Source organism: Epinephelus fuscoguttatus, linkage group LG4, assembly GCF_011397635.1.
Source record: "Epinephelus fuscoguttatus linkage group LG4, E.fuscoguttatus.final_Chr_v1".
Classification (NCBI taxonomy): domain Eukaryota; kingdom Metazoa; phylum Chordata; class Actinopteri; order Perciformes; family Serranidae; genus Epinephelus; species Epinephelus fuscoguttatus.
Window position 1 is genome coordinate 46,071,627 of NC_064755.1, and position 19,284 is coordinate 46,090,910.

At 39.4% G+C, this 19,284-nt stretch overlaps 2 protein-coding genes across 3 annotated transcripts in view; one reads left to right on the plus strand and one right to left on the minus strand.

The window, feature by feature from the left end:
* Positions 1–9,088, plus strand: part of lsp1a (lymphocyte specific protein 1 a) — a 46,801-nt gene extending 37,713 nt beyond the window's left edge. For both annotated transcript variants that reach the window (XM_049573162.1, XM_049573161.1), the window contains exon 13: positions 8,431–9,088. In XM_049573162.1, coding sequence (XP_049429119.1) covers positions 8,431–8,453 — 23 coding nt within the window. In that variant the 3' untranslated portion in view covers positions 8,454–9,088. The remainder of the gene's footprint in view (positions 1–8,430) is intronic.
* prr33 (proline rich 33) lies at positions 410–14,499 on the minus strand. Its single transcript, XM_049573160.1, has 3 exons — positions 14,346–14,499; positions 13,924–13,974; positions 410–7,977 (listed from the first exon to the last, which is right to left on the minus strand). Exon 3 carries the CDS (start codon positions 7,960–7,962, stop codon positions 4,711–4,713), a length of 3,252 nt encoding a protein of 1,083 aa, XP_049429117.1. The 5' UTR covers positions 7,963–7,977; positions 13,924–13,974; positions 14,346–14,499; the 3' UTR covers positions 410–4,710.
* Between the last annotated feature and the right edge of the window lie 4,785 nt (positions 14,500–19,284).

Sequence of the window (19,284 nt, forward strand, 5' to 3'; positions counted from 1 at the left end):
CACCTTCAGCAGCACAGATGAATGTAAACTTAAGATTTTAAAATGTGCTCTTTCATATTTCATTTTTTATTCTTTTTTCTGGTTTTTCAGTTCAAAGCTCGAAAACAAACAAACAATCTGGCATGTTTTTCAATTACTGAATTTTTCTTACATTGGAAATTAAACTCATGAGCGCGACACAGACCATGAATGATTGGAAAATCTTCCAGAGCACTTCATTCACATGCATTCAGGAAATAATTGCATTTACTTTAATAGAAAAACAAGTTCTGCTCTTGTTTTCTTAATTAACAAAATACAATTATTGTTGATTCAGGGAAAAAACAAGAAAAAGAAATAGAATAATAATAATTCAGTTTATATTTCTATAAATATATTTTGTTTATTTATTCTAGTTTTTCAGTCCAACACTCAAAAGATGGAAAACAGAGAAACAAACAAACAAACAAAGTCTTAATTTTTCATTGATCTGACATGCTTCCCAATTATGGATTTTTTTTATTTTATTTTTACATGGAAAATTAACTCATAAGCATTACACAGACCATTAATGATGGCAATATTTATACGATAGTAATAGTACCCCATTTAGGTGCATTCAAAAGAAAAATGCATTCACTTGAGAAAAGAAAAAATCACCTACTATTTATCTGAAGTAATAAAATCATTATCTCAAAATTATGAATAAAGGTTTGATAGAAAAAAAATCTGCTCTTGATTTCTGAATTTAAGAGATAATACTTTTGTTAAATCAGCAGGAAATAAACAAGAAAATGAAAAACCTTTTAAAAAATAGAAAAAAAATCTGATTTTTTTCCTTCTTCTCTCATATTTCTGAGATAATAATTAATTCAGTTACACGTGGCAAATATTTTATTTCTCAAGTGAATGTATTGTGTCTCTGTAGGTGCGGTCATACAAACAAGAAAAATAACTTTACTGAACAGAAATGATCTGCTGCTTCAGTGTTGAAACTTTGGAAACACAGATGAAGTCAAGATGAAGGAAACTGTCAAAAACAAAAAACAAAGTCCAGCACACACATTAGAAAGAACATTAGAAAAAGACCTAACACTAGAAGAATAGTTTGTGTTATAGCCCACGCTACTTCACAGTCCTCTAAAATCTTGACCTTTAACCCCACAGGTCACTATCACACTGACCTCCATCACAGTGGAGGCTGCTCATCTTTGTTCTTCTGAACTTAATCAAGCGTTTAAGTCGGTCAGCTCTTCAAGTCACAATGAAAACAAACATTCCCTCAGCGGATAATTGTTCACTGAAATATTTTTAAATTGGAGAAATATTAGGGTCACCTGTCTACACAGGTTTAATGTCTCGTGCACTATATTTATAATTTTTTAACTATTCTTTTATTTGGATTTATTGGAATTCTGAGAGTGAGTTTTATCCACTGTGTGGCAGGGGTGGGGAAAACTTTGATTGTGTGGAAACATCGTATCTTCACACAGTGCCAAGTATTGATTTTCTTATTATATAAATGATCAGTAATACATGTACAGATTGAACTTTAGGTAGCTCAGTAGGATAATATAATCAATTGCTTTTTAAGTCCACTAGAAACGTTTTTTTTTTTCCTGCTGCAAAAAAATGAGTGAAATGAGATAAAAAGACTGGAAACTTTATCTTACCAGATAAAACAGATGCTAAAAAAGTTTTGATTTGGGGACATAATTTACAGTTGAAAAAAGGTAATAAATTGCAACATATGTAAAATCCTAATAATACTGTATCGTGACTTAAGTATCATGATAATATCTTATGGTGATGATTCCCATCCTGACTGTGTTGGTGACCTCAACATCCAGTCCACACCATGTAACACTACTTTCAGCTAACAGTCCCACAATGCAACATGCTGTATTTTATAAATGTGTAATTGACGTTAGGAAGTTTGCTGATTGCAGGTTTTTTTCTCTTTATGAGAACATTATAAAGCTTCAAGATGAGTGAGATTGATACTGTACATTTATATATTCATCTCGCGATGGCTCTTTACTTCTTTGAAAATAAATGAAATTCAAATTTCTCCTGTCATGTAGCCTCCCTCAATGTGATCTCACAAAAAATATGTGAAATGACCACAGCCTCTTCCATCACCTCAACCTTCACTGCATTACTGCATGATGGCATGTAATGTGTTAAAATTACGTGCCAGCACCACAGAAACAACGCTAATGCAAAGTCAATCATGTTCACAGTTTAAACACGTTGTTAAAATTGTGAATCTGTTGCAGTTTGGTTAGGGTTAGGGAAAGATCTAGGTTTCAGTAAAACAAGTATGTACGGACCGTAAAGTGACATAGTTAGGTAAAGATACGCAAGTACGTAATGTTTAAATACCCAACATTGAGTTTTGGTATCACAAGGGACAGAAACAGTGGTCTCCTGTGTGAAAGTCCTGTGTTTGTTTGACCTGTCTGATCAATACCAGACCCCCTGTCACTCTTTATGCCATCCGTGACAATGTCCAGGGAACTCATGTGTCCACCGCAACAAAGGATCCTAATTGACTTTCCACTGACATTTTTTCCATGCTTGTTTCCATGCCTGTAATTTTAACACATTACATGCCACCACCAGGTAAACCTGCCTCTCCATCTAGTCAAACCTCTTGTTTGTGTGTGTCTAAAGCCCCTTTCACACATGCACTGCAAACCTGAAATTACCTAGACATTACCCAGAGGAGCTGTATGTGAGAACACAAATGTCACATCTCACGAGAACAAGACCGTGTAATATCTGACTGAGCCCATGTGAATAGGGCAGGCATTAGAGTGCTCCTGGGACGACTTTTCTCCGTCGGCCAAAACGGAAATTAGCATCATCCTGGTTCCCTCGTCAAAAAGCCAATGGAATTTTTCCACTGGATTTTGGATTACTGCAGAAAATAAGCTCTGTGGCAAACACACATTTATGATACTTACACATTCTGTTCAGGATACTCTGCAAAACTAAACACTACTTTTATTATTTATGAAGCCAAAGTGCAATCATCAAAAGTAAAATGCATAAACGAATATAAACGAACTATGCTATGGTTGCATGGTTTAAAGTCGCGACCACAAGTAGGCTGTAAAGCCACAGTCGGCATGATGATGTTCTGTAGTTTCATTTAGCAACTGATTTTTTCAAGACAAACTTCAAAATAAACAACTGGGGTACATACTGACTTATTTTATGTCCTAGAACAAAACGTGAAAGTCTCTTAAGCTTGTGTTCACCACAGACCTTATTTCAGACATCTAACCAAAAACACATTAAAAAACCCACTGACTTTCAGACGAGGGAACCAGGAGTGCTAAAATGCTAACTCAGTTCCAGGTTTTAGGGCTAACTTCTGGGGCAGTCTATTGTCTGGAGAATTCACAGCAAGAGAGGGGGCATATGGATGATGTTTTTATCATGTGGCTCACGCAAACCCAGAAGAAAACAAACAACTGCAGGTAGAGAACAAGGGTTGTTTGGTCATTTCCACTAAGATGGCATTGAAAATGTCTAACTGGAGAGATGTCGAGATTCGGAAACTTCTGTCAGAAAGGGCCGTCGTGGAAATCGTCAGACAAATTTAAGGAATGGCAAGAGATTGTTGTTTATAACCAAATTACGAACTGTCTATGTGACTGCGGTGTAGTCTGCGTCATGTCCTGCCTCCTGCACGCTCTAACCAGACGCCATTCCTCACCTAAACCAGATTATTTCCATTAGTGAGAATGCTTCTGACCCAGATGTCTCGTGTTGTGTGCTACACGAGTGAAAGGGAAACTACAGATAATGTCCGACCTGATTCTGCAGACATTGTTGAGAGTTTGTATGAGAAAACGGTTTAAATGATATCCGATTGGTGCATTCTTTTAATTGATCCGTCACTGCATTATCACCCTGATTGAGCAAGCTGAAGGTCAAATTAATTTGTTTTTAAAATGTCATTTCATTGTGACTTGAAGAAAGTTAAATCACAAAACAAATACCTATAGTCTAACAAAACTTTCAAAAATCATGTAATACTCTACATACGAAGTGTTTACCCTGAGGCAAGTAGCACCATTTTGAAAAAAAATTGGATATTTGAATAATCATTGAAGAGAAAACAGAATTTTTCTCCTTCAGGAATAATTTGTCTTAAAATCATTAAATTTATAAAAGATTTTAAACTTGTTTTTGCCTATTATGAATACAGATATTATAAATAAAATATTAATAATTCACTGGTTGATTTTCTTTTTTTTAACTAATAGTTCAATCTTGGTTGAACTACTGCGTATCAATGATCAGTCTCTGTTTCACAGATAATTTTCTGTACAATAACCAGATATTTTCAAATCTCTAACTTGATCTATGTTTAATTGTGAACGTGTGATGAAAGGAACAAATGAGAAGCTTCAAATTTACTGAAAACAAAAACACTTTAATCTGATGTGACGTCTGAATGACTTTAAGACAAATGTAGCTCTCTCTCTTTTTCCAGATAATCCACAAATACAAACATTTAACATCCAGACGACCAGTCACACGAATGCAACACAAAGCATTTGTCAAGTATAAAGTTCAGAGCCGACTTTTCTACAACACAAACGTCATTTGTTTAACACAAAGACTTCAAAGATTTCTGCACCTGTACATAAAACATATCAGAACTTTTTTTTGTTTGTTTTTCACATTTTCATCCTGGCACTTCATTATATTAGCTTAAGTAGCAGCGAACCCCTTTGCTGTTCTATTAAAGTCTTTTGGTTCCTCGTCTTTACCTTTCCGCCCAATCAGACCCATTTCAAAAACAGTTGAAATTTTTGTCACGGGCCTCGACGCCGCCTCTCTAAGCTTTTTAGCATCAAACCTTGGACTAAAAAGCAGCACAGGCAGCCGGAAAGCGAATGAAGGTATCTCTTTCGACTCGTCCTTTCCCTCTTTGTCCTTCTTCTTCTCCTCCTCGCTTTTGTTTAATTCGATCTGGTGCATGATGTTCTCTTTAGAGGAAAACATTTGAAAGAGGACGGCGTCCCACATCTTTGTTGCTATGGGGGCGTCTTTGGTTTGGTTCTCGTCCTGAGTGCCAGTTTTGTCAGCAGCCTTCTCGTCAACCTTTTTCGCCTCGCTCTGGTCCTGCCCAGTGGCCTCCTTCTGAGGGCCTACCTCTGGAAATTTGGGCTCCTCCTGCTCCACCACCATGTGCTTCTTGAGTCGGGACCAACCGCTGACTTTGGATTTCAATCCCTTTGGCTTTTGTATGACTTTAAGAAGGGGCTCAGCTTCTGGGAGGGCTTCCTCAGCTTCCTTTTTTTCAGGTAAAGATTTAACTGCTGAGTCTGGTTCTGCTTTCTTTTCTTGTCCTTTATCTTCACTTCCTGTTGGCTCAGCTGCCTTAAAGTCTTCGAGCTTAGTCTTGACGGCAGCTACAGGTTTCGCTGGCTCTATTTTATCTGAGATGTCAGCTTTTGTCTGAGTTGCAGATTTCTGCACTTTATCTTTGCCTAAAAGTTTTCTCACTGCCTTCAGAGGATCCTGGTCGTCCCCTTTAGGCAGAGGGTGTTTGACTTCAGAAGGTGGTGTTGGTTTGGCAGCTTCTTGAATTTGTGCTTCCACCTTCAGTTTCACAGGAGTTTTCTCCTCAGCTGTTGGAGGTTTAGCCTTTGGTGTTTCTTGAATCACTGTTATTTCTTGTTTGGCTGCAAGTTGACTTGACACTGAACTTGTCTTTTGTGTTGTTCCTGCGGTGTCAGATGCCTGTGAAACAATAATAGCAGGGATCAAGGGGGTGGTGCCAGTCTCATCTCTCACGTAGGGTTTATCTACATCTTTGGGGGTCTCTTTGGCTTTAGACACCTCAGACATAGATTGTACCTTCACAGATGGTTCTTGGCTAGGTGTTTTACGTTCTGCTGGTTCCTCTTTTGAAGTTTTAACCTCCACCTCAGTTTGCAGCTTAGAACCGGAGACAGCAAATGCTGGAGTGTAAGTTCTGATTCCACCGTAAGCAGCATATTCAGCCGGTGTCAATCCACGGTAGCCAGACTTTGGTTTTTGAGCCACTTGGGTTGGAGTTTTAGGTTTCTGAAAGGCTACAGGTGATACACCGGAAGGTGATGTCCCATATGTAGGTGTCTTTGGTCTTCTATAACCAGGTGATGTGGTCATAAGTCGGGATGCCTCATATGTTGGAGTCTTGGGCCTCTGATTGCCGTAAGAAGTCACCGTTGGTGTCTGTAGCTCAGACATTGGACTTTTAGGTCTTTGAGAGCCTGCTGGAGCAGTTTGTCTTGTCAGATCAGGCTCTGATTTTGACTTTGTAATTGTTTGTTGGATTGGTTTAACTGGAGGTGTCATGTCCAAATGAATGTCCCCATTCAGTATTGTCTCAGCAGGTTCAGGTGTTCTTGACCTCTCTGGCTCTACTGTGATTGGTGACACAGCAAACAAGAGAGGATTGGGTTTTGAGACTTCAAAGACAGGTGTTGCAGCCCGAGTCACATAGTATGCCGGGGTTTTAGGTCGTCCTGTTGGTGTTCTTGATGTTTGAAACTCAAAAGTTGTTGTAACTTGGCTTTCAGATGTTGGGGTAGCTCTTTTGAATTCAGATGTTGGGGTAGCTCTTTTGATTTCAGATGTTGGGGTAGCCCTCTTGATTTCAGGTGTCGGGGTAGCCCTTTTGATTTCAGATGTTGGGGTAGCCCTCTTGATTTCAGGTGTCGGGGTAGCCCTTTTGATTTCAGACGTTGGGGTAGCCCTTTTGATTTCAGACGTTGGGGTAGCCCTTTTGTTTTCAGGCGTTGGGGTAGCTCTTTTCATTTCAGGTGTTGGGGTAGCCCTTTTGTTTTCAGGCGTTGGGGTAGCTCTTTTCATTTCAGGTGTTGGGGTAGCCCTTTTGATTTCAGACGTTGGAGTGGCTCTTTTGATTTCAGCTGTTGGAGTTATGCTTGTAATAATCTCTGCTGTTGGTGTAGTGCCTCTTTTAGGTTCTGGGGTTGGTGTTTTCCTCTGGGGGTCTGTGCCCAGTAAAGGAGGCAGAGCCGTTGGTGTTGCACCTCTTTTAACCTCAGATGTTGAAGTCAGATCTTTACTTTGAGGTACTGCGCTGCCAATAGCAGTTAATCCAGCTGTGTCATACACTGGTGGGGTCCTGGATGACTCGTAGTACGATGTGGTCGCCGTGTACATCCTAATTTGAGGAACATCAAACATCGGTTTGGGCGATCTTGAAGGTTCCGTTGCTTTGAATGTTGGACGTGGACTTTTGCATTTGAGCGTGGTCAACACAGTGAGAGGACGAATCACAGCTTGACCCCCAGTTGCTATATAAGGAGTTGGACCTGGACCTTTTGTCTGTAGGGTTCCTGCAGCAGCAGTAGGTCTAAGGTCAACATGAGTTTCAGCAAATGTGCTAAAAGCAGCTTCAGCAGCTGGAGCTGTTGTCTCAGGTACAGAGGAGGCTGGCAGCGGTATTTTGGGCACCTCCAGCTCGGCAACTGGCCCTGGAGCTGTTGAGACTCCAGGAAGGTGGGTTGATGCAGAATATGAAGAAACTATGGTAACGTGCTGTGAGTAAGAATATGATGGTGTCGCCACTGTCTGAGGTGAGAACGTCGCTGCTTTGCCGTAAGCTGCACGCTGCGGGTAAGGGGACGCCACATGTTGATACAGCGGCCTGATGGTGAACCGTGGAGGCTGCTGAACATTGTAGAGGCTGAACGGTGTCTCTGGAGTCTTAGGAGGGGTGGAGTGGTCACTGTGCTCAAGGTCAGGACTTGCTTCGTTCACAGGGGAAAGGCTGGAGCGGAAGGGTGCAGCGGACTGCGATGCTTGAGCGGAGGCCTTTTTCTTGGCAGTTCTTTTGAGGAGCTTCTGAAGCCGAACGTTGTCTTTTCCAGGCTTGGGCAGCAGGGGGGGAGGGTACTGCTGGGAAAGCAGGCCCAGCTGGGTGACGGTACCATAAGCGACAGCCATGAGCGCATCAGCACCCTGCGGAGAAAACAAAACAAAAACTGTTAGAAATGGGACATTCATAGCAAGTTATGATCAAAGCATTTGTCAAGTTAAAAGTTCAGAAAGTTCACATTTCTTACTATCTGAGACTAAAACCTAAGAGCTGTACTTCATTTTGGTTTCCAAGATTCCTGCACTTGTACCATACGTTTTTTTTAATATAGTTTCAAGAGGTTTAAAATGTCTTTGTGAGCTTTTTCTCTGGCGCAGTGCAAACCAGCCTTGCAGCCTGATTTTGATCAGATCGGTCTATTGTCAGTTCTGATTCATCATGTTCTGAAACATCCTGTTACAGCTGCCAATGCATCCATCCTGTTTGTTCAACCTAAAAGTGTTAGAACTTTCCAAAACAAATAAAGGTAATTAAATTGACGTGGACCATTTTATGATATATTCATATTTAACCTTTTATTTTTGTGTCTTTTGCAGATTTATATCATGATAATTACTGAGGAGGTGTCGTCTCTTCAGGTCGAACAGAAGCAGCCATTCCACACGTCATTTCATTTCATTTATATCCAATAAATCACTTTTTCCGACTCTCTCAGATGAAGTATACAAACCAACAGTTCAAGTCCAAAAGATTTTATCATCAAATGTCTATATTTGTTCACTTTCCTCCTTGCTTTTGTTTTTTCTGACATTCTGTTTCTGTTATTGTGTATATATCTGACTGTGAGCTTTAATGTTTCTGTATTCTTCTCGACTACAGTGTTTAGGTGAACCATTCCTAACGTCTGGGTTGTCCACGTATGATGGTGTGTTGGGAAACTTAAGTCTTTAGAATAGTAAAAGTTTACATACAGAGCTCCGCAGAGACACATTTTGTCAATATTAACACTAAAAGTTTGAAAACCGAGTTTATCATGTCTCAGATTATTTAGTGCAGCCATGTAGAAGAAGGTAACTGTAACATCTCAACAACCTTTATCAATCAACACAATCAAACTACTTCCTGTGTGTTTTTATCAGCTCTGTCTCTGTACTACTGCAGATGTTTTTCACCTTTAATATCCATGTACTGAGATTTCTGATTGTAAGTGTTTATAACCCCTTTTCTTAAATAAATTAAATCATTTTCTACTTTTTGCAGTGTCCTCTTTATCAAACTATTTTTGCCTAAACACAACTTTATAACCTTTTACATCTGAAATGCTCACTAATATTGCAACATAAGTAAAATTACATACATACAGTTTAGGAAAAAGAAATATGGCTGGGTGTTGTTACGTTATGTAGATTGGGTTTAGGCAACTAAAATTATGTATGTTAGGTTAAGGAAATTAAAGTTACATTGGTTAGGTTCAGGAAAAGAAATGTAGTTGGGCTTTGTAAAGTTACATAGGGTGGGTTTAGGCAAGTTAAGTTACGTTACGTAACTTAACTTGCCTAAACCTACAGGTTAGGTTAAGCAAAAAAGTAACATAAATTAAGCTTGGAAAAAAAGTATGGCTTGGCGTTGTAAAGTTGCAAATATTGAGTTTAGACAAGTGAAGTCACGTATAAGTGATGGAAAGTAAAGTTACATTGTTTAGGTTTAGGAAAAGAAACATGGTTGGGCATTTTAAAGTTGCAAAGTTTGGGTTGAGGCAAGTTATGTGAAGGTTAAGAACAGGTAAGTTACATAGAGGTTCAGGAAAATAAATATGCTTGAGCACTGTAAAGTTGGGAAGGTTTGGTTTGGGCAAGTAAAGTTATGTATAGGTTAAGGAAAGTAAATATCTATAGGCTCAATATCTATGAGCAAAATATTTTAACAACTGGCTGAATTTCCATTAAATCACTGGTGGAGATTCGTGGTCACCAGAGGATGAATCCTAATGATTTTAGTGACCCTTTGAACTTTCCTGTAGTGTCACCATTTGGCCAAAATGTCCTTGACTACATAAGAAATATCAGAATGAAATTTCCTGATGACATTCCTGCTCCACAGAGGATGAACCCTTTGTTAAGTTCATGATCTCTTCTCCAGCGCCACCTGCAGGACAAACCTCATATCTTTCCTCCACAACCAGCAAAATTTTAGATATAGCAAAATCTTTATTCTCTATGAGGGATCTGAGTTGTTAAAAGAAAGTAGTTTGAAAGTAATGTACCAAACTGCTTTGGCTTAAGCATGTACTGAAATTCAATTAAAGTAAGAACTGTTCATCTAACATATAAGTTCATCGGTAAACACTGAAGCAAACAAATAAGTCATAAAGTGCTTTACAAAGAGAAACCCTTTACTATAACCATTATCAATGAATGTTATACAGATAGCTAATTAAACTTTTGGTAATAGTTATGTTACTGTTAACAAACAGTGAAATGATAATTATCATGTTTACTTATTATTAATTGTACTATAACTTATGTAATTTTAACTTGTTGCACATGTTATAACATTTTATATACTCTATTGAGTATTTATTAATGATTACCAAATGATATTTAAACCTTTAAGAAATTGTAAGAACATCACATAGATTGATATTTATAACACTTTGTGAATGGATAATAATTGGTTTGTAAACCATCTATAAACATTAATTGGACGGCCATTATGTAGCAGTGTTTATATATACAGTATTAACCATTTAACAGGGTGTTATAATCATCAGTTGCAGCTTCATAATTGTATTCAAATTGGTAACACACAATTATTAACCAGTAAAAAAAGTGTCACAAATACCTGGTGCATCTATGTAAGTAATGTTTATAGATGTTTCACAATGTTTTACAAACAATTGCTTAAAGGTTTACGAATCATTTGGTAAAAAACATTTGATCTAGTATACAGTATAGTATTCAGTATTTATAATGCATGCAACAACAAACTGTTAAAATAATGTAAATTGTTGCATTACTATAGAACACATTAATAATTATCATTTAATCACTCATTAACAGTAAAATAACTTTTAACTAAAGTTTAATTAATCAGTTTACCAATTGTTAATGATGGTTATTATAAAGTATTATCAAAACATTGAACTGAGAATGTATAGATCAGAGTTTAACAGAATATAAATAGAATGAAAATACTTTTTTTTTCAGATTTTCAAATTGAGTATAAATGCAGTGAAAGTACAAATAAAAAGAAAGACAAAATGTTCTCTGCCTACAAAGAACACAACATAAAAGTCAGTAATTTGGGTTTAAGAGGTTTTATATGCAGTTCCAAAACATCGGTAACTCCAAACAGATGCAGTGAGAATGACCGATCCTGTTTGTGTGAGTGCTGTTTTTAAAACCCAGAGATCATCGCTGCGAGCTGTAAAAGCAGCAGGAGAATTGAGCTGAAGTCTTCCTGGATGATGTTACAGCCTCACAGCTGATCCTGGGAGCTTTTTACTCTGTCCTAATTTAGTTTGAAGGCAGAGAGGAGTCTCGGCCAATCATCTGCTTCCTTTTTTAAGACTCCCAGCTTTTTACAGGCTGCATCACTTTCCCGAAAACAGTAAATCAGAGAGCCGTGATGCAGATCAGTTGGAGCCTCTGCAGCCTCAGCGGCCTCCAGACCATCACAAAAACAAACTCTACGTAAGAGGAGCGCTGTGTACGACAGGTGTATAGTAACTGAGATTATATTTCAGCATCAACTGCAGTTGCATAAAGTGTGTTCATGAGTGCAGCATCAGGTCAATATGGCTGCTTATGTTTTCATGTCTGATCTTAAATTTGGCTCTGAGGGTTTTGTCCTGACAGGTGTTGCAGCAACATCACGGTTCACTTATGGTTCACTTATGATCAGTGTTCAGAATGAATCATAAAGGTCTAAGGTTTAATTTAGGGTGGCGGGGTTCAACAAACAATAAGAAAATGTCAAATTATGGGACTCGTTTTGCAGGTTTAACATGACTAACACAGTTGGAAGTTAATAAAACGTCCAACAGAATAAAAAAACATACTGATGATTCAGCTGTTCTTACAGCGTTAGCAGTGGAGGAGCTTAAAATATAAAGTTTGTGCTAAGAGAAAGATCATGTCCTCATTAAAAACAAAATGGTTCATCCACTGGGGAGCTGGACTATGATCAGGAAATGTTTGCCTTTTTTTTATTTGAATGTTTCCTGTATAAAAGTGGAAAATGTCTCCTAATGATGGCACTAGAGGAAAGGGAAGGAGGTCAGATTATCCTCTGGAGACCAGGAACATCCAAAGCAAAATGTCTTGAAAATAACAAATGGCTAATGATCGTTAAGATATCAAAATCTAGATTTTAATATTTATTGCATACTTGCGGAAAACTCAGGGTCAAAATAAGTAATATATTTCATAGTTAATTTCATGTAAATCTAGCAAGTATTTGTTTGGTTATCTCCATCCTTAGCCTCATATTCCTTAACTTAAGATATTCTTGTTCTTATTTTATTTTTATCTAAGGCAAGACGCCCCAAATGGAAGCATATATTTTTAATGCACCGGTTAATTTCGAGATTTTTGGGCTATTTTTCTTCCATGCATGTCTTCTTTAAAACAAGTGGAAAGAAAATGTTCAAAATACACATTTGGGTTTCATTTTGGTTCAGATTTTTGCTCTGGAAATGTACGCAAATGTGCCGACTTAATTAGAAAAGTCATCGTTTGCATAAAGTTTCAGAAAACTTGTAGTACACAAATTAATTGTCAGTGGAAATTATCAAATGTAAATGGAATTCTACATCATTTATCTTAAAGGGCTGTTTTCTCAAAATTAGTTTTTTCTCAAAAATCTGAACTTCAGTAGCACTTACATACCAAACTTTACATTTTTTTTCTTAAGGTTTTTACAGATATCATATGACAGCCTGATTTATAACATTATATTCCAAAAAAACTGTCAAAATTGGATTTTTTTATGGCCGTTGACAGTATTTTGTCATTTATGGAGTGATTAAAGGAAATACTCAAAATCCCGTCTGTAAAAATATTTGGCTCTAATACGTCAACAAAATGAAACGTTTTTGAACTTGACTTTAATCATTGTTTGGTCTTCTGTTCTGGATATGTAGGCAAATCAGTGCATATTTATGAAGCTTCATAGTGGCATATATTAGTTTAAAGTTTCACCCTATTCACCTGAGATGTCTCCTCTTAACCTTAACATAAGTCATTAGGATCAAATTCTTATTTACAAGAGCGGCCTGTTTTAAAAGAGGCGATATTTGATCTACTTCAAATGTTCGATATTAAATATCGGCGAACTTATGGCTTCTTTTGAGGTTACAGTTAACTGTTTTATTTTTCAGCTTTGTCAGGATCCTCTCGTGTCTCTTCACACTTAAATACACATATAGATGTGTAAATATATCTGCTGAGGGGTGAAAGTGAATGTAGGGTATCTGACCTCATGACATCACAGCTTGACGACGCAGGATAGGGCGTCAGAAATATGTTGTCACTGAGGACAACCAATCACATGAGAGGACAAGTATTTAACATAAAAGGATGATTTTTTTTTTTTTTATTTCTATTTCCCCGAAAAGTAAAATAAAACAGCTCAAGAGTCATGTGACATCACAGCTGTCAGCCTGATCTTAAAATAGGAGTCAGATAAGTTTATGACGATAACTGTATAAAAACAACTGTTTTATATCCTCAGTTTGTTATGTGTGTCACCTCAGTGAAATGTAGGCCAGAGCCGGTTGTGTTTTTAAGCCGCCCCCACCCGCTCCTATCTCCCACCTCCCACCCTGAACCTGCTGCCTGTCTGACACATGAGAGCTCGCTCCTCCTTTTAAGGCTCTAGTAGGTTCGGTATTTGGAGCGCCTTCAGGATGCAAGTTCAAAAGAGGAAAGGGTAATAATAGCCGTGTAATAAAAAACCAAGTTGGTCCACAATGGCCTCCTTAAGTAAATGAATCCACCCCAAAAAGTCATTCGGTGAAGTTATGAGGCTTCACACACACAAACACAGCAAACGGTTTTAGAGTTTAGATGCAAAAAGACGGAACGTACCAGGTAAAAACTTGTTGCAGATGTTCAAGGCAGTGCTGCAGGCAGGTTCCCCTTGACGGAACAGGAGAGAACATGGATTCAGGTTCAGTGTAGAATATCAAACTTTATTCCCCATAATTACACAGCAGGAAGATTACAACTCAAAGCTGAAATGTGCTCATGATTCAGTCATGCCTCACTGCAGATAAATGACAGGGCAGGGTGTGATTTGAAGCCACAGGGAGTAGAAAGAGTGCGAGGCTAACACTTAGCTCAGCCCTGCTGGTGCAAAAAAAACACCCTGAGCTGTCCGAACACATGTCAGATCTCCGGCTGCAGAGGTGGGGGGGCTCTGCATTCGACGGCAACAGCCTCCCCAACACTGCTAACAGCTTCCCTGCGCTCTATCTGGAGAACAAAAGGTGTAATTATGGCGTGTTTACCTGTGCGACTGCTGTTCGGGGGGCGGCCGGCCGGCTGCTGCCTGCTTGTCCCAGCCCGGAGTGTCAGAGCAGCAGGTTCATGTTGAGCCCAACTCGACCCCCCTTCCTACAAATGGAAGGAACAGACGCCATGGCAGTCCAAAAATAAATCCTGAGCCCTGTGAGCTGCTCAGAGTGACAGTGGAGCGAGGCGAGACGCAGCACCGACAGGCCACAGGACCTTAGGTTTCACCACCTCAGGGCTCTAAAAGTGGGGTCCGAGGGCCACCCAGGGGTCCTAGACGGATGTACTATGGACCCGGTAGAGGGCTCCAAAAAATGAGAAAGAATTTAACTTCTCGTGATTTGAATTCTGTTGAAATAATTCAGGGGTTCTTGATGGGATTTGGAATTTCTAGTCACCCAAACATCTGAGTTGTAAAAACTCTGGAAAGATTTTAGAGGTGCTTTAGAGGTGGACATTCTGGGGTTCATGGTGGTGGTTGGGGGTCCTTCAAGGAGTTGCAGGGATATCAGAGTGGGTTCTAAACAGTCTTAAAGGTGCTGTCAGGGACTTAAGGAGTTCTTGAGTCCTATTTAAAGTTCCAGAATTTAGCGTCAGTCATCACTGATGTGATTTCAAAGGTCCTAAAGGAGTGTTGCAAGGTTCTCATCCCTCCTCCTAACATACAGCAAGCCAGCAAACTCTGGCGAGTGAAGTGCAAAAACTTGTCCTGCTAGACTACGAGCAACATCAACATTGATTGAGGGTATCGAGCCTACGCAACAGCTTGCTGATGCTCTGAAAACGGATAGGAGGCGTGCTGAGCTTTGCCAAAATAAAGCCAGGGCAAGCAGTTATTCATACGGTCAGATCGTCAGTTAGCTTGTTTACTATGTCACTTAGCTTGTTTACCGAAGCACGGGGCAGGTTAGGACATCTTCATCAGTAAACACTGAAGCAATCTGATGTTCGAACGGTCTGTATGATATCTTATGAATTAGCGCCCCAAGAATGAATGACGTTACATCCTTAAGGTAAAGTTATGTTATCAGTGTAAAGTTACAGGGTAGTCTGTGGTGTTATGACCCATGCTATGCTAGTGATGTATGTCACATGGCATATGTCATGTGACGTGACATTATGTTAGTAACAACTGTACTTTTAAAAGCCAGACCATTATTTTTTTCTAAACCTAAACGCAGACCTTTTCTTGGCTAACCTTAAGAAAATAAACCTAAAAGCAAACTGTTTTACCTACGTCGTAAATTTATTTTGAAAAAGATTTAAGCGCGAAACAATCAGAAACTGTACATTTCCTGCAAAAACGGAACTGCATTTTAAAAAGTCACAATGCACGCCATCCTTGAACGTCCAAAACAGATGCAGGCTATTGCAGGCTACTGTGCATGGCATTTACAAGCTGTAAACTGTAATTACGGTAATGAAAGGGGTTCAGTCTTTTTGGCTCTTCTGGGAGCTGTAATGCTGCGTTCGTGTCGTATCGTAGGTTATTGTAATCATGATTTTGTGACTTATAAATAGTCAACATCCAAGTCCTGTCACAACCGGGAAACAAAAAGCTGTGATATATATTTGACTCGGGACTTAATAATATAAAAGTGGCAGAAAACAATCATGGATGCTTCACATCAAGTCTGTTGTTGTTGTAATAGCCCCTAATTTTATTGATAGGGTGTTAATTGTCAATACACCATATTTTCATACAGCCAAATCTGTAATCATACAACCATCCTGATGATGTGAACACTTGCAAGTCATTAAAATCTCTACCATCCATCTCATATAACATGACCACAGCATTAGGCTCCCTAGAGTGTTCTTACAGTTTCTGAGGGGACTCTGTGGGTTCTTCAGGAGGTTCTTAGGGTTCTTATAGTGAGTTTCAGGGTACTCTTAAAACTGGTTTCACATTAGAAACCGTCCCTGTTTGCAGTGAGTCTATGAGACGCAGCAATCTCTGTGAGATGTTGTAATGGCATTGGAGGATTACAAAGGGGATTACCAAGGGTCATTGACAGGATTCCAGGGCTGGGTATGACATTCCAGATGTCTTTGAAGGGGTTCCAGGACTCTTTAATGGGATTTTTAAATTGTGGATCTGAAAGTCCTTGAGAGAGTTCCAGGGCATCCTTGAGAGGGTTTATGCAACCCTTGAAAGAGGAACCTCAGGGTGCTGAAAGCTGTAGAGGTCTTGTATTGATTGAGAGAAATGTGAAATGACCACAGTCTCTTAACACTGCATTGTGTGGAGGTGGCACTGTTGGGTTCAGGCACCGTAACAAAAGATCGTGTTTTCTGTCTGAAAGAAAACAAAGTCTGTTTTGTTTTTATGTACAGGACATGCAGGACATCAAGTAACTGACTTTTGGTTTCACATGTAACACAAACAATGGCCTCCTGTGCAAAAGTCCTGTGTTTGCTTGACCCATATGCCACCCGACCTTTTCCCTAAACACACTTTGTTGCTCTTTATACCACCTATGGTGTCTTAATATTAACCACCAATCATTGCATGGTGTCATAAAACCAGGAAATTTGAGTGTCCACCACAATGAAGGACCCTAATTAACTTTGTATTGGTACTGTTAATGTAGTGCTGGCACGTAATTTCTCTACACATTACTTACATCCCACCATCATGTAATGTGGTGTGAAGGGGTTGTGGTCATTCAGGTTGTTCTCATACACTGTTTGTACATATACCAACAAAAAGTAGGGTTTTATGGATCCTTCATGGGATTATACGGGTATTTGGAGGTTCCTAATGTTTTTCCCTAATGCTTGTAATGCTTTTTTGGCAAGTCATTGCCTTTTTTCCAGTGATGTGATATTCGTCAAACATGGGTGTTTTTCAGTGAGCCGATGCTGTATTTCCAACAGGGATAGTGCCATGCTTTCAACCTGGTCTCACTCCAAACCCGTTGAAAACCGCTGCTTGGTCAGTGACTTCCAGTGTCAGACACCAGTGAAAAAAGCTGTCCTTTCATGTTAGCATGATACGCAGCCAGTCGCCATTATTGTTTAATGGTGCCCGGTGGCATCAGGAGGAAATGTGGAAACACAACGAAAGTTAAGTCCAAGTGGGGCAGGCGGGAGGGTTGGTGCATGGGTCCAACCACTGACTTTCACCCAGTTTGCTCCACATAAGATTGTAAAGCCAAACCCTGTTCTTTTTTCCTAAACCCAACCACATGTGTCTGTTGCGGCGTTGTATCAACGTAGTGTGTTAATTTTGTAAGAGACTATGTAAGCTGTACATTTCCTGTTAAAACAGAAGTTTATCTTGAAAACAGGCAATGCATGTAACAGGCAGAATTTTACACACCGTCCCAGAATGTCAACAACCAACAGGGTAGCTTGCATGTCATATCTGGACGTGGAAAGTCCACGATCAAACGTCGATATGTCACAAGGTCGGAGTGAGAATGTGTTGGAAAAGCAACTGTTTTTACAGAGACACTCCTAAGTTTTCTTCCTCCTGGAAGATGACGTAGGCAGCTGGAAACACAAGCGAGTCCAGTTGTCTACAATATAGCACTTACATATAACCATGTGGTTTTTGTGCCTAAACCACAAACCATGGTTTGCAGAAATGTTTAATGCCAACATTTATTCTGGTGACTGGGTTGAAAAGCAGGTTCTAATGTCTGTCTGAGGTCTGGAGGGTCCTTATTGGGATTCCAAGAGTATTTCAGGAGGTGTAAGGATCCATGAGGTCACTGAAAAGGTTGTGTTTTCCTTTGTGGGGAATTCCTTGTGCAGTTTGGCAGACTAGGTTTTATTTGGCTACGCTGTGCAGTGCAATGCACCATATAACTGCTGTGGTGGTTAGTTTCATCCCAGCAGTTGGATTGTAGCTGATTGTCAGCTCAACTGTTAACCAACTACAACTGAATTGAACAGGGGGTCTTTGGCCTGAGGTTTGTCTATTTGTGTTTCTGTGACACATTTGACACTCCCCACAGGAGTGACCAAGACTCTCTGTTCTTTATGCTGTCATTGTAGTGCCCCCTGCAGGAAAAAGAGGCTCACTCAGGATCCGTGAGACGGTTGAGACTGACACCCAAATCACAGATCCTGCTTATAAATCAAGCAGAGGAGTCTGCTGAATGATTCATGCTGCAGCTTGTTTAGACTTGCAGCTCAGCTGAAAGACATTAGCAACAGATCAAACTGATCCTCTGTCAGATAGGTAGTTATTTTTGAAACAATATCACACTGGAAATAAAACCTTACACTGTACTTCAATGTAATACAGCTTGACTTATTAAAAAAGGTTAATACTTAGTCTTCAATGGGGGATTTTGAAAAAACAAAAATGAATTACAAAGATTTATTAACAAAGATGTTGCATATTACATAACTATGAGACACCTTTACATTTTTACTTTTTTTTCCTTTAATTTGTCCCAGACTGAGGAACTACAGTTTGATGACATGAGGATGAGCTGTTTGTGTTGAATCTCAGCTGACATTAGATGTTGATTTTGCATGTTTTTAGGACCTGCATGGATTAAAACTGACTGACTTAGATCCAGTGACTCCTGGGGATATTATTTTTGCCCCTCTATGTGATTCTTGCAAACCAGAGGCTCTAATAAACAAACAGAGGATGGATAAACATGAAAGATTTACAGCTTGGACAGACAAATTAATCAGGTGTTTGTCCTCCTTTGACTGTACATTATGTTTACTTCTTTAAGAGGTTCAGGATCACCACCTGCCTCGTTTCCCTGATGTCCAAACGCTCCTGTTAGTCTCAGATGAAATTTGCTTGCCTAATGCAGCTGACCCAGAATAGCAACCTGGGGGGCGTCTTGGCTGCCCCCTTCTCCAAACTTGAGCCTCCCTCCTTAGCATTCGACCCTTCCATCTCCTTATTGAGTGCCAGCGATGGGAGGGGGGGTCCCGAAGTGGTGGACCCTGCCCCACCGC